The 14,068-nt window shown below is 41.1% G+C and overlaps 2 protein-coding genes across 15 annotated transcripts in view; both read left to right on the forward strand.

Moving 5' to 3' along the window:
- The window catches only part of ece1 (endothelin converting enzyme 1), a 60,279-nt gene extending 49,220 nt beyond the window's left edge, over nt 1-11,059 (forward strand). For all 6 annotated transcript variants that reach the window (XM_084349635.1, XM_084349637.1, XM_084349638.1 and 3 more), the window contains 15 exons: nt 19-143; nt 264-410; nt 931-996; nt 1,316-1,504; nt 1,714-1,856; nt 1,991-2,105; nt 5,824-5,934; nt 6,031-6,129; nt 6,291-6,368; nt 6,459-6,562; nt 6,892-7,002; nt 7,716-7,783; nt 7,928-8,118; nt 8,709-8,804; nt 9,989-11,059. In XM_084349635.1, coding sequence (XP_084205761.1) covers nt 19-143; nt 264-410; nt 931-996; nt 1,316-1,504; nt 1,714-1,856; nt 1,991-2,105; nt 5,824-5,934; nt 6,031-6,129; nt 6,291-6,368; nt 6,459-6,562; nt 6,892-7,002; nt 7,716-7,783; nt 7,928-8,118; nt 8,709-8,804; nt 9,989-10,165 — 1,820 coding nt within the window. In that variant the 3' untranslated portion in view covers nt 10,166-11,059. The remainder of the gene's footprint in view (nt 1-18; nt 144-263; nt 411-930; nt 997-1,315; nt 1,505-1,713; nt 1,857-1,990; nt 2,106-5,823; nt 5,935-6,030; nt 6,130-6,290; nt 6,369-6,458; nt 6,563-6,891; nt 7,003-7,715; nt 7,784-7,927; nt 8,119-8,708; nt 8,805-9,988) is intronic.
- Nucleotides 11,060-12,122: 1,063 nt separating this feature from the next.
- The window catches only part of eif4g3a (eukaryotic translation initiation factor 4 gamma, 3a), a 59,622-nt gene continuing 57,676 nt past the window's right edge, over nt 12,123-14,068 (forward strand). For 4 of the 9 annotated variants that reach the window (XM_084349674.1, XM_084349675.1, XM_084349677.1 and 1 more), the window contains exon 1: nt 12,123-12,765. In XM_084349674.1, the coding sequence (XP_084205800.1) occupies nt 12,602-12,765 (164 nt within the window). In that variant the 5' untranslated portion in view covers nt 12,123-12,601. Of the gene's footprint in view, nt 12,782-14,068 lie in introns of all 9 variants that reach the window. The other 5 variants (XM_084349678.1, XM_084349682.1, XM_084349681.1 and 2 more) reach the window with 2 other exon arrangements.

Raw genomic sequence — 14,068 nt, forward strand, 5'->3', positions numbered from 1 at the left:
TATATCTTTACTGGGCAGAAAACACAACGATGAAAGGTCTGAGTAAGGCTGAGGAAAAGGCCCAGCGATATTATCAGGCCTGCATGAATGAGGCCAAGATTGAGGAATTAGGAGCTAAGCCACTACAAGAGCTAATCAGCCAGGTATGCTTCTTTCCCAAAGCGATCAAACATCAAACACTTTCATCATTTTAATCATTAAAAGAAGCAATTTCCTTTCGCCCAGCTGTCTCTGAGTGTCTGCCTCAACCCTGTCTGTTTCAGATAGGAGGATGGGCCCTGACCGGATCCTGGGACAAGGACAACTTCCAGGAAGTTTTGCGTATGGTGTCAGCCAACTACCGAACCTCGCCTTTCTTCACCGTGTTTGTCAGCACTGACTCCAAAAACTCCAACAGTAACATTATCCAGGTGAGAGGTCATTGTAGATTAGTTTGAAAAATTAAGTGTATTAAGTGTAACACCATTTTACCTCGCAGAACCAGGAGTTGCAGGTCTACTGCTGCCTCGATCAGTCAGTGTGTTTTTGTAATTGTATGACTTTGGTCTTCAGTTCACATCTGAACTTATGTGTTGAAGTACCTCATACTGCCCCAAAACTCCAAACTAACCCTTTAAATACATCAACACATACACAGAGTTCCCTCCAACACAAGCAGCTTCCACAGACTTCCCTAAGGGGCCAGATTTTATCTCTGCTGATATTATGGGGACAATCCACTCATTATCACAGTGGTCGTGGTTTCACACTGACAGTTTGACATCCATTCCTTTGTAGGGTGTCATGAGACCATAACAAACGGTACTGATAATATCTTTGGCAAGCTTTTGCTTTAAGCCTCCATGCTGGAAGCACAGGAATGAAAATAAAAGGCTGTGTGAGTTGAAATGGAGGGTGAAGTGGAAGTCATAAGGTTTCTCTTAACTCTAGGTGGATCAGTCCAGCCTGGGACTACCTTCACGGGATTACTACCTCAACAAAACAGCAAATGAAAAGGTACAGTGGATGGCTCATTTACAGCATTACACTGTAAAAGCAAAAGATATTAAAGCTCAGCTCAGGTCACCTAATCAAATTCTGGCATTTTCTGTAATGAGAACGAAAAAACCAAAGGCTGATTGCAGATTTCTGTAAATAAAGTTAATAAATAATGAAAGAGAAATATTTCAGCTTCAGGGGAAATACTCTCCATAGTAGCTTGTATTTGCACAGTTTGGGATTACTCTCCTAATTGAATTATAAACACACCTCTTACTTTCCCAACCGCTCCCACCTCCACCTCCACCTCACTGTGCTGCCTTCTTGGACTTTGCAGTATCTGACAGCATACCTCAACTTCCTGGTGGAGTTAGGGGTTCTCCTGGGCGGCTCCGAGGAGACGTCTCGGTCGCTGATGGGGGAGATTGTGGACTTTGAAACCACCCTGGCCAACATCACTGTCCCTCAGGAGGAGAGGAGAGATGAGGAGCTCATCTACAATAAGATGAAGGCCAAGGATCTGGCAGTAAGTGTCTCCCTTGTCTGCAATGACAGTATACAGCACTTAAGATGCTCATTTTGCACAAATCATAAGCACTCCTAAGACTTACCAAAAGAAAAGAAACGCTGTGCTGTGTGAAAATGGAAATATAAATATAAATCTTAAGGCTGAGTTTTCTCAACAACACAGTCAGTGTTTGTTCATATGCGTGTGTTTCATCTGCGTCTCTGCAGGGTCTGGTTCCTGCAGTGGACTGGATGCCATACCTCACAGAAGTGTTTGCTCCTGTCCCGCTCAACGAGTCAGAGCCGGTGGTTGTTTATGCCAAAGAATACCTCCAGAAAGTTTCTGACCTCATAACTAAAACAAATAAAAGGTCAGATACACTTAATAGTTTTTCCATTTCATGTCAAAAACAGGTTGTACTGTTCCCTCTAGAAGAACGATGATAGAAAGGACAAAGGGAACTTTAAAAGTATTTACGCTGTTCTCCTGACATCTCCTTTTCAGTCTGCTCAACAACTATATGATAATGAAGGTGGTGAGGAAGATGGTGTCCATTTTAGACCAACGGTTTCAGGATGCTGAGCAGCGCTTCCTGGAGGTCATGTACGGGACCAAGAAGGTAAGAGATCATTTTTACAGCCGCTTTAATCCGACATGACACAGATTTATCTTTAAAACAAGGGTTGAATAAAGCAGATAAAAAGTGGGACAAACGGCAATGTACTGTACATGTTTCATCTGCCGGCAGATTCTCATCCAAATAATGTATTTTAACATGATTGTGAACTGAATATAAGAATATCAGCCACTGTTTGCCGTTATCTTTCTGCTCTTTGCGTAAAAAAAACAGTTTGATGTTGATACATTGCTGCTGTTGCTGACATATGAATCAAGTAAATGTTTGAAAGTGCTATCAGTCTGAGTGTATGTGGGCTTTTTTAGAAGGCCAGCATATACTGGCAGAGGAAATATCCCAAAGCCAAACAGCTGGGTTTAGAGAGCTTTTCACTTGACCTCTTGTTCTTGTGTGTGACAGTTGGCAGAGGATTCATTTGTACTGAATGCAGATAAATGGAAATTGGCACCAAGCAGAGTGTTCCCATCATTATGACAAGACTTGACACAAACTGTAAATAATCACTTGGTGCTTAATGTCTTTCAACCTGATTTCCTCCACCTGGTTTCCTTAATTGGGATAAGAGATTAAATAGAGGAATTTGCTCAACACGACTACTTTTCTGCTGGTGAACCCTGATTTTTTTTTTTTTGTTGGTTTCCATGTGTACCAGGGTGCCCAACAAAATGTTTATGTTTGCATCAGTCCTTTACAAAGACTCACCACATGGCATTATCACATGGGCAGCAGTATGGTAAGATGAGGGGAAACATAACACATAGCTGTTCGTCCTTGTGTCTTAAAATAGTTACGTTGCAACTAAAACTGAAATAAACCAGTTGAAATAAGTTTGTTTCCTCAACTGAGAAATAGGCTTTTTGTAAAATGCAGACAGACTATGATTTTACTCAAAAGGTCTTGTCTTCAATATGTGCATGTCGTAAAATGCTTCGACCGAAAAATGGAAATAAGAAAAAACTCTATAAACTGCATCATTACATGTATCACAGTCAGCAAAGATATACAAGATAGAAATATTTCATTAGGTAAAGGAAAAATCTCAGTAGCTTATTTTTCATGTACATGGAAACAGAGGCTGTCGGTTAATAAAGGCTTATAAAAAGAAAATTCCTGCAGTTAAACTTTTATTCAATAAAAACTCTTTTGGTGGTGGAGCCTTGGCCCAAAGAGCTACAATTATCTGGGATAACCTACCACTAACCACTCGAGAGGCAAGCTCCCTTAACATTTTCAAATCCAGACTGAAAACACATCTGTTTTCTGTTCACTATGACCCCTCCTGACTTCACCAGCTGGGTACTCAAATCACTGAATGTTCTCATTTTTAATCCTGTTAACGATACACTGTATGATCCTTGTTTTCAATTACTCACCTCAACCACGTCGTCTCGTTGACACTTTTACTTATTTGTGTGTATGAGTGCTTCTAAATATATGTGCATTTTTACATGTAATATTGTGTTTTGCTGTTTTTACTGACTCGTAAAGTATACAGAGGCTCTCTGGGTTATGTGCACTTGCACTGAAGTTGAAGTCGAGTATGATGGCTTTTTTTTACACATCATTGTTCCACGGACTATACAACAGCAGTGATAAGTCCATCTGTTGTGTGCTTTCTTCTTTAACTTCATTTTAACCCTAAAAAATTGGAAATTAGCGCTGCAAGACCGACCCTAAAGTTCCTGTACTTCTGGAAAATACTCCCCCCTAAGCAGGGACTTTATGGGGGGTAAAATAATGTCCCCCGAACTTAATTTAATCCCTGGTTCCTGTGGTGGAGACTTCCTCCAAATGTTATTAGTTTCTGGGTTGTTAGCAAAAATCTTAGAGACAGTTATCTTAAATCCAGCGTCGAACAGATCAGAATAATCTGCAATGCGCTACACTATAGATAAATGAGAAAAGGTGTTTTTTGTAAATTGGGTGAACTGAGCCTTTAGTAGACTCATAGGTGAAGATATCAGACGTGTATATTAAGTTGACTAGGCTGCAAGTTTTACTTCCTTCTCAGTGAGTTACTGACTGTGAAGACTCCGTTGACCCCCGGACCTTATCTGAGCGAGATCCTGTTCCCTCGGTCTTGTTTTCCACTGGGGTCAGGCTGCAATAACAAACACAAAACTCCCGATGTGTGTATCTGTTTTATGTGAGAGTGCTGCTGTCTCTTTTTCCATCTGTGCCTATGTGCGCGGTTTACAACTTGCTCAGTACACTCCTCATTTCCTCCCTCCGACCTTGTTTCCTCTTTATCTTACAATTCATGCAGCTCCATTTGTCGTTGTCCTTCCTTTCACCTGATAATAACTTTGTCAGCCAGGGGCTTTTTTAACCCTCAGTCAGTGACTATACTCTGGGGTTAGTGAGTTTTAGTGTGAGATTTTGATTTTAAAGAATGTAAAATTATTGTTTCAAGGTGGAGGGAAGACATAGTCATTGAAAAAGGATATGGCCATTTCTGAATTGTGTGTATATATCTTATATTCTTTCATGAATATGAGTTAAAAACAGTGCAACAAATTGCAAAACTTGATTTTAAACAAATTTAGAAAATAGCTCAAAATAACCAAAATGGGTATAATGTATAACTTTATATAACTTGTATTACTAAATGTAAGTATATACAAGTCAAAGGCTATTGTAGTGTTGAGCTAGATGAAGGCTAGTTCAACACTAAGTGAAACTGACCTTTCTTTCTTGCTTGTCAGTCTTCAGTTTTGACTGTAAATACCAAGAGAATCTGCATGTGTCCTAATGTCACCATTTTGTCTTAACAAAAACCCCCACGACTGTGTCCTTTGGAGAGAACACGATGTTTCAGCCCACAGAGAGATAACGGCTCAAAAACACTGAACTCACAAGAAAGGTCACGAGAAGATCACAACTGTTTCGTCTCATTTTCTGCTCGTGTTGATTTTCCTTGTCATGTGAATCCTCTACACACCGCCACTCCTTTTTAATCCGTGGCAGTTAAGAGTTTATGTTCTATATCCCAAAAGTCTGTGGTAGTCCGACTATGACGCTGATATAGTTTGTGTTGATTTCTTTTTTTTTTAACCTTTTTTATCCTTTTTCAGCAAGGAAAACTTTAAAAACAACATGAATATATCCACTCCAAAATATATCAACACACCATGAACAAAATAGAAAGAAATAATACAAATAATAGCAATGTCCACTCAAAGGTACAATAACATATGTAAAAATACAGGCAGGGTATGTGCTCAATAAAAAGATGGCGGTATCGATTTCTTAATGACTAATTTAAAGAAATGCAGGAATAAAACCAACAGAGAGTGTAGGTCCCCACTTCACATATTGGAAACAATCCATTCATCAGTTTTATATACATGCTTATCCTCCTCCCAGCATGCATCGGGTGAAAAGCAGGAAGCGATCAGCCAGGTCACCAAACTATCACATGGCTTTGCATGAAAACTGGGCGTCTATTAGTAGACAGTGTTATCTGTCTCGCTTTGACTGTTTCACTATCACTACAGTTCTGTCAACACCTACACATGTAGCCCACAGCTCAAAGTAACAAGTCCACCCACGAACTGTAGGGTTAGTCATGTTCAGTCTGGGAAAACATAGGAAGTGACTAATTGTATCAGACAAAACAGCAATGTTATTTAACATTGTAAGAGAATGTGTGGGTGCATTCCTTCTTAACGTGTCTGGATGTGTTGATTTGATGATGCAGAGCTGCACTCCACGCTGGAAGCTGTGCGTCAGCGACACCGACAGCGCCCTGGGCTTCGCCCTCGGAGCCATGTTTGTCAAAGCCACCTTTGCTGAGGACAGCAAGGCCATTGTAAGAACTTCAAAGTCGTCCCCTCACAATAACTGCTCCTACTGTGTGAGATGATGTGCCTCTGACTTCCTTCTGTCTGCTGACTCTGTGCTTCAGGCTGAGGATATGGTTGGAGAAATTAAATGGGCCTTTGAGGAAAGCCTGAAGTATGTGGGCTGGATGGACTCAGAGACGAAAAAAGCAGCAAAGGAGAAGGTGGGAGAAAGACTTATTGTGTTTCTCTCTGCTGCTTTCGGGAGAAATTACCATCTGATATGAGTTCTGTTGAGCTGTTCTGTGTGCTAAGATACACAGCACTGCCACCTGGTGTGAAAATATGTCGTTTACAGTTTTTTTCTTTTTTATATTTGTCACAGGCAGATGCAATCTACAACATGGTGGGATATCCAGAGTTCATTATGAACTCGACAAAGCTCGACAAAGTTTTCAATGATGTAGGTAAATGTGGAGCTGTATTATACGTTCTAACCATCTCATTTTGCCTCACTAAAACACTAACTTTTTCTGTCACTTCCTCTGTTTAGTTTGAGGTGGTATCAGATCTTTACTTCCAAAACGTCATGCAGTACTACAACTTCTCAGCCAGAGTGACTGCGGACCAGCTGAGGAAAACTCCCAACAGAAACCAGTGAGTCGCTCCCTCATCCCCACCTCCCCGCTTTCCAGAGAGGAGGCTGCACGCTCCAGCAGGGACACATTCCCATTGTACTGACTCAGCAGAATACTGCTGCTGTCCACAAATGTTCCCAGGCAACCAACGTCTCTCCGCCAAACTGATCCTTGTCTCTAATTAGGCTACGAGAGGGAGGGGGCATATCAGATCTGTGTTCCAGTGCCTTTCAGACTGATCTGCAGTCAGCCGGGCACGGCAGAGCGGGGCAGAATCAATGTTTTTGATTTCGGTGTGACCTTGATGTCAGCCTCACACGGCGGCTCTCTGTGCTCCTGTTTTTGCAGGTGGAGCATGACCCCGCCGACCGTGAATGCATATTACAACCCGACCAAGAATGAGATGGTGCTGCCGGCGGGAATTCTTCAGGCTCCGTTCTATAGTCGTTCATGGCCAAAGTAGGTCTTCTGCATTGACCGTCAGGTTTACTAAATTATGTTGGATGGATTTTCTTTGGTTCATAAAGCCGTAAAAGCAGCATCAAATAAAAATAAAAACATTGTCCACTGAAAACGTAATTTAGCTGCTGTTTTTAACTACTTCAGTCCTTGGTCTGATAATCGGACTGTTCGGCCATTTTGTTTCACTTCATTAATGAATTTCATTGGGATATTATATATGGATTCGTTCAATTTGAAATGCTGAACAAATCTGAGATGTGGGCAGCGCTCAATTCTCTCTCTCTCAACCACAAGTTTTTAACGGCAATAGTGGGAGTGCCTTTTATTTGTCACTGTATCTCTTTGTTGCTGTTTTTCATCATTTTCTTTGTAATTGACTTCATGTCATTGCAAATGATGGTCACCCCTTAATGATCTCTTGAGTATAAATGAAGTTTGAATGAATAAACTAACTCACAGTGACAAGATTCCACGATGTCACTGAAGCCGACCAAAAAATAGCATCGCACATGACCTCCCGTAAAACCACAAACTGTCACTTACACTTGGGTTTTTATACAAATTAAACAATCAAGATATAAATAGCTTTAGAGGTGCTGATAGGTGGATTTTATTGTTATTGCTGATCTAATTACGGCCACTGCTTTAACCAATTTCAGGACCATAAACACAAATCGTAAAAGTTGTTGTGTTTCTTTCATGTCTTTCAGAGCTCTTAACTTCGGTGGAATTGGAGTAGTCATGGGACATGAACTGACTCACGCTTTTGATGACCAAGGTTGGGAACAAGTTTTATTTTTGAAACATTTACATTTCAGAAGTTAAAAACTAACCATCCTGAAAGTAAATCTTTAAAAACAAAATGATTGAAAAAGCACAACTTGGCACAGAATGCAGTTTATATTTCACACTTTTATTAAAGGGAGGGAATACGACAAGGATGGAAACCTGCGTCCCTGGTGGAAGAACTCGTCTGTGGAGGCCTTTAAGAAGCAGACCCAGTGCATGGTGGAGCAGTACGGAAATTACAGCATCAACAAGGAGCCGCTGAATGGAAGACACACCCTGGGAGAGAACATCGCTGACAACGGCGGACTCAAGGCCGCCTACAAGGTCTGATGTCAGATAGGAAGCATAACAAACCTCATTTATCTTCTGTATGCTGCGAAACCGTGAGGGGAAACGGATTTCTGTCACTGATGAAAACAAGCAACCAAATGCCAAGAGAGCATTTAGATTATCATGGAAAGGTCAGACCTCTGCTGCTATGTTTCCGAGAGCAGCACTGACAGATTGTATGTTTACAAGGTCAGAAACTATCGCGCAGGTCTCACATTAATCCTCTGCATTAGTTTATTTGTCGAGTGGGTCACATCCATTCATCTGTATTGGAAAAAGCAGGTTGTGAGGTTTACGGCGAAGCCTGGAAATGCAACAGGTGGTTACGAGTGGCCTTGTCAGCCTCTGGTTACTTCTTCACATGCACACATTCTTTCCATGTAATGAAAGGTCATGAGCTACAAAGGAGATGAGCAAATCATATAGAAGTGTAAGCAGCCTGCATTATGTGATCCACGTTAAACAGAGTGAAACGACTCTGTTGAGGACCTGAAGGATCTTCTTTTCCCCCTTGATGTATATCACTATACTCTTGATTCGTGAGTGTACGCATGTGCGTAATATGATCATTTGCTCCTTTGCAGGCTTACGTGAACTGGGTCAAAAAGAACGGCGAGGAGGCCACGCTGCCTGCGGTGGGAATGACCAATCATCAGCTGTTTTTTGTTGGATTTGCTCAGGTTTGTATCTCTCGTGTTACTCATGTTCTTTCCTCTGTCATATACTACTACTACTACTACTATACTACTGCTATGCTACACATACTAATACTACTCCTGTTCTGAAACCTCCCCTCTTGACATGTTTTGAGACATATGAAAATTCTCTGAATAACAATTGGTGTCTGATATTTTCCACAAATATGTTCAAATACTTAAATAAATATTAATATATTGACGTATACGCCACCAACAAATCCATAATCTAGGAATATACGAATCTTGTACACTTCTCCTACTTCATTGAAAGCCAGTGTATGTGTACTGGAGGCTTCAAGTTTCTACATCACACTTGTGCAAGTTGTGTAAGTGGACTGTGAATTAATAGATCCTGCTCGTACATTCATGGGTTAAGCTCAGATTCAAGGTGGTCACAGAGGAACTTTCCATCTTCAGTAGATTGAACCTGAAAACAGCCTTTTAGTGCCAAACTCTGGACATAAATGATTTTTCACAGTGTAGCTTAAAGGTCACTGCAAGGACCAAGAGGAAAAAAAGACACAGACACATTTTTGATAAGAGGGGAACCCAAATGTAAATATGTCCTAGGATTTTTTTTTTTTTTAATTAATTGCCTCAACTAGAATGGCATTCAGTAGAGCTCATACCTCCACCAAGGCCCAACAGCCCACTTTAATTCAATCAAGCCTTTATCCAATATCAAATAAAGCATATTTAAATCCTCCAGATTTTTATATGGATCCAAATCAAATTGTACTCACTCATAGATACCAGCCACCTAAACAGGCCTGATTTTTTTTCATCAAGATCCAAGCATTGTTCCTTGATAAATTAACCAAAATGTCGAAAAACGCTCTATCTGACAAAGTTAAAGAAAGTGAAAAAAAATCCTCCTTTTATCTGGATCTGCACCAAAAGTTAATGTAGTCTATTCTGGGCTGAAACCCATTGTTTTATGGAGAACCGTTCAATAGTTTTTGTGTCATCCTGCTGACAAACCAACCAACAAACAAACACGCACACAGTAAAAACAACGGTAAAAACAACAACCTTTTTGGCTGAGGCAAAAAAAAAAAAAAAAAAACACTTAAAAGAGCTTTAATGACAAGAAATTAATAAAAAAAAAAATTTAATTTTGAAAGACGATGTGGAAAAAGTAACCTTATTGTTTATTATTGTTGCAGGTATGGTGCTCTGTCAGGACCCCGGAAAGCTCACACGAGGGTGTAATCACAGATCCTCACAGCCCGTCAAGATTTAGAGTCATCGGCACCATCTCCAATTCGCAGGAATTCTCGGAGCACTTTGGCTGCAAAGCAGATGCTCCCATGAACCCGAAACACAAGTGTGAGCTTTGGTGATGCCTCATTGCTCAGTGCTGTTTATCAGCAGGGAGTGAAATGGACGTTTGGGGAAATGGCTCGAGATACTGACAAAGTCTCTCCGGACAGGGAACGCAAGAACCACTGAAACTTTCACTGCCTTGCCACTTAATGCTTATCAGGACAAAATGGGCTGCTGTGTTTGGAGGATTGCTATCTTGAGTGCTTCTCCACAAGGACTGCAAACAGCTTTCCCCAACTTCTGAACTTAAATGTAGCTATAAATGCGCTTTTTGAACACTGGAAACCTGACAAATGGTTACAAAACACGGGGGAACCACTCTCACATTTTGTAAGCTGCTTGTTTGTCACGAAGTGATGAATAAGCACTGTGACGTTTCTTTTACTCTTCACTGTGCTCAGATCTGCTCCAGTTTACTTATAACTGTATTTAATTTATGTTCACAAATGATAAATGTCAGTTAACCAGGGACCTGTGAGATTTTTAACCTGATGGAGAAATTGTGTCATATAAACCATTTTAAGGCCGTTTATTAAACATTTTTACACATGTTTTAATGCTACAGCAGCAGTTTTTAACCATTGCAATGTTTCAGAAACAATTTATTTACAATCAGGTCAAACTGTCACATTTTATTGTGTTTAATAATCTCATTTTCAGAGCAGGTGTCAAGATAACACTGTCCCATTGCTGGCATTTCATTTCTGTAATGGAAGACCAACACAAATCAGTAAACAGAATGAAGGAATGAAGAAGTTCACAGCAATAAAATAAAGCTTCATCTATTTTTTTTTATTTTTTTTTCATTCAGAACTTGGTCATATAGGCTTAAGCCATGATGTGCCATACCTGTTTTTATAATAAGAGTTTGTCACAAATTATTTTGTATAGTAAAAACAATCTTAAAACAGGTTTGTGTCATGTCCACAATTTGTCTACAGTCACACACATACAATGCAAACACACTCTCGGTTAACATGACTTAAAGCTACTTCAAGGGACTTTTATTTTTACAGGGACGTGGGAAGCAAGTCAGATGAAGGTGCTGAGGGGTCAGGCTTTATTAATGACCGTAAATGTATGACCGTATTAATTTTAAGGGCCAGGATAACATGCATCTAATTATTATTATTAACAATAATTTCAAACAATTTGAGAGTGATTTGCACTACAGCAGATGGCAAACGTGCACATATTACCGGCCAAAGCAGCTGCACCAACCACAGTCAACAACAGCAAGGAGATGAAGACGTGGGGAGAAATTCCCCAGACTCCCTTTAAAAATCGCTAAATTTTGTGAGTTGCTGAATTTGGAATAACTTTATAAACTTTGTGTAACACTGTTACTGACAAATTCTTAATCATTTGGGCCTGCTTGTTAATTCTGCATATGTTATAGCCTCGTTTTTATTTTTCCCGCATCCATGTGTTCATGGATAGGCAATAAAAGTCAAATTAAATGTGTCGCATTATTTTTGGGGAGCAAAAAAAATATTCACAAAAACAGGAAATAAATAAAAATTCAGATGTCACAGAATAAAACAATCAAACAAAAAAAAAAAGTGGTCGATGCGAGGCAGCCATGTGAACGCTAGGTGGCGCTAATAACACACAGGTCCACGTTTTAGTCCTGCTGCTGCTGCAGAGGAAGGAGCATTATCTATACTGTGGCTTATAAATCGGAATACTGGATGTTCAGATTTTTTTTGTGGCTGTGCAGAAACGGAAATTACTACCAACATTTTTTGCAGCTTTTTGTAATAATTTTTTTTTTTTTTTTTTTTTTTTTAAATTATGTAAATAATTTTTAATGACATGTTTTTTATATTCTGGTTTAATACCGTAAGTTAAATTGAAGATTTAAATAAAAAAATAAAATGTTTTTAAAAAATAATAATAACCGGCTTGAAATAGTGTATTGGACGCACGGAAACACGAGCCGTGCATCGTATCTGTGGTTGATAGCAGGTTAGTTGATTAGCCGAGCGAAGCCGTAACTGGCCGAGAATCGCCGAATCATCTGTCCTGCCCGGACTGCTGGAAGCGGCCGCAACGCCATGTTGGCGAAGTCTCTCATCTCTGTGAGGAAAAAATGATAGAAAAGACACTTGTCGAGAAGAAAAGGTAGCTCGCCGAGGGAGGCTGAAGATCGCGGCGATCATTGTGGTTTTTTTGAAAGAAACGAACCGAGCCGGATCCGCAGAGGTTCCGGACGGGCGAGGGAGGCTAACCTCCCACCGTCCCCATGAATAGCACCGCTGATCCGAACAGCGACTTTCCATGAAAAAAAAAGACGTTTGTGTTGCTATTCGAGCTTCGTTATCCCAGTTCGTTAAAGGGATTTGGGGCCTGCTTTCAAGAAATCTGCTACGCTTGCTCTAATGCATGCGAGCTAGGCGTTGTTTGTATCAGTATTTATTAAGGTATTGTTTTTATTTGTTGATTTTTTTGCGATGAGTTTGCCACCGAAAGTGGTCCCCAAACCCGCCGCTGTCGCAGTTAGCGGACCTGGAAGTGGCCCCTCTCCGTCGAGCCAACTGCGGGCTACCCTGACCTCCGTGTCTCTGCCGCCGGGAGCCCCAACAGCTCCTCAGCCCGGCGCGGTACCACCACCTCAGTATCCTTTGACTTGGGTAACATGTCTTCTATTTTTATGCATTTTAATCTCCATTTTCAACAGTAGAACACGTTGTTGTTGTGTTAGTGATAGATAATATCGGCTGGATGCGGGGATGATGGTTTCGTTTGGAAGGAGCTGGGAGGGGAGGGGACAATTAGCTAGCTAAGTATGCTAACATTAGCTTATCAAGCCGGTTGTCAAAGCTAACGGAAATGTCAGTCCCATTTTTGAGAGTTGGCCGCACACTGCCGCTTCTAATCATATTTCTGATTAAACATAGCTGACGTTTGAGTGTGTTGGCGTTATATATTACTGACAAACGAGCTGACATTATTTGGTGTATTAAATCTCCGTTACCGGCGAGCTATCAGGCTTTCCACACCGGTTACCGGCTTTGTTCAGTTATCTTTCCTTGCTAGCAAGGTGCATTAGCCTAGTTACTGTTCCAGCCAGCTAGCAAGTGCACAAGTCGGTGTGTGCGACGTCGCAGAGCAGTAAAGCCTCATCCATTTCAGGGTTACGACCTGTTGGCTTAATAATGGGGCTAATGTTAGCGGTTACAAGGCCTGGTCTGTGGGAATTGCACCTCCTGTCCCATTTCGCATCACATTAGCCAGCTTTTGAAGGGGGGGCGCGGGGGGTTGCTGGTGCACCTTGACAGGCCTGTCAGTGCCTGGTCGGGCCGGTGAGCTCTGAGGATGACAGCATGCAGAAACTGGCAGTGGGAAAGTAGCCAGCCATGACTTATAGTTTGATATGCATGATGTTAAAGCATATTTATATATGTTTCACTACAATCATCCTGTTTTGTGACTCCAAATATTTATCATCAGCCTTTCCTGTCGTGGTCTTGCACTGTCATTGCCCTAAATATACCTTTTACCTCTGAGTAAACACAGAACAGGCCGGTATTACTCTACCCTACTTGTGGTGGAGTGAAGTCACAGTGGTTATGTCACCTCCTGTTTTATTTACAGCATGGTGGCAGTATTGTGAGAGAGAGGATTAAGTTGACATCTACTGTCTGCCAGTGGCACAGAGATGTGTCTTTTGTGATCTGACAGCCTCTGTTGTGGCTCAGCTTTGGGGTGTGATGTCTCAACCTGATATCCTGCCACCCACGATCATCGCAGCCGACCCGTGATTCTGACATCTGTTAGGGGCAGTAAGTAGCTGGTTATGGCAGGTGGCGGTGTGAAAGCCTCTCTCGCTCACAGTGTGTTGTAATCTTTTTTCTTTTTGAGTTTGTCTGTGAGTTATATGAGTACATTGAACGCAGTGCAAGAAGATAGTGATCTCT

Source organism: Pagrus pagrus (assembly GCF_965226575.1).
Source record: "Pagrus pagrus genome assembly, chromosome: 3".
NCBI lineage: Eukaryota > Metazoa > Chordata > Actinopteri > Spariformes > Sparidae > Pagrus > Pagrus pagrus.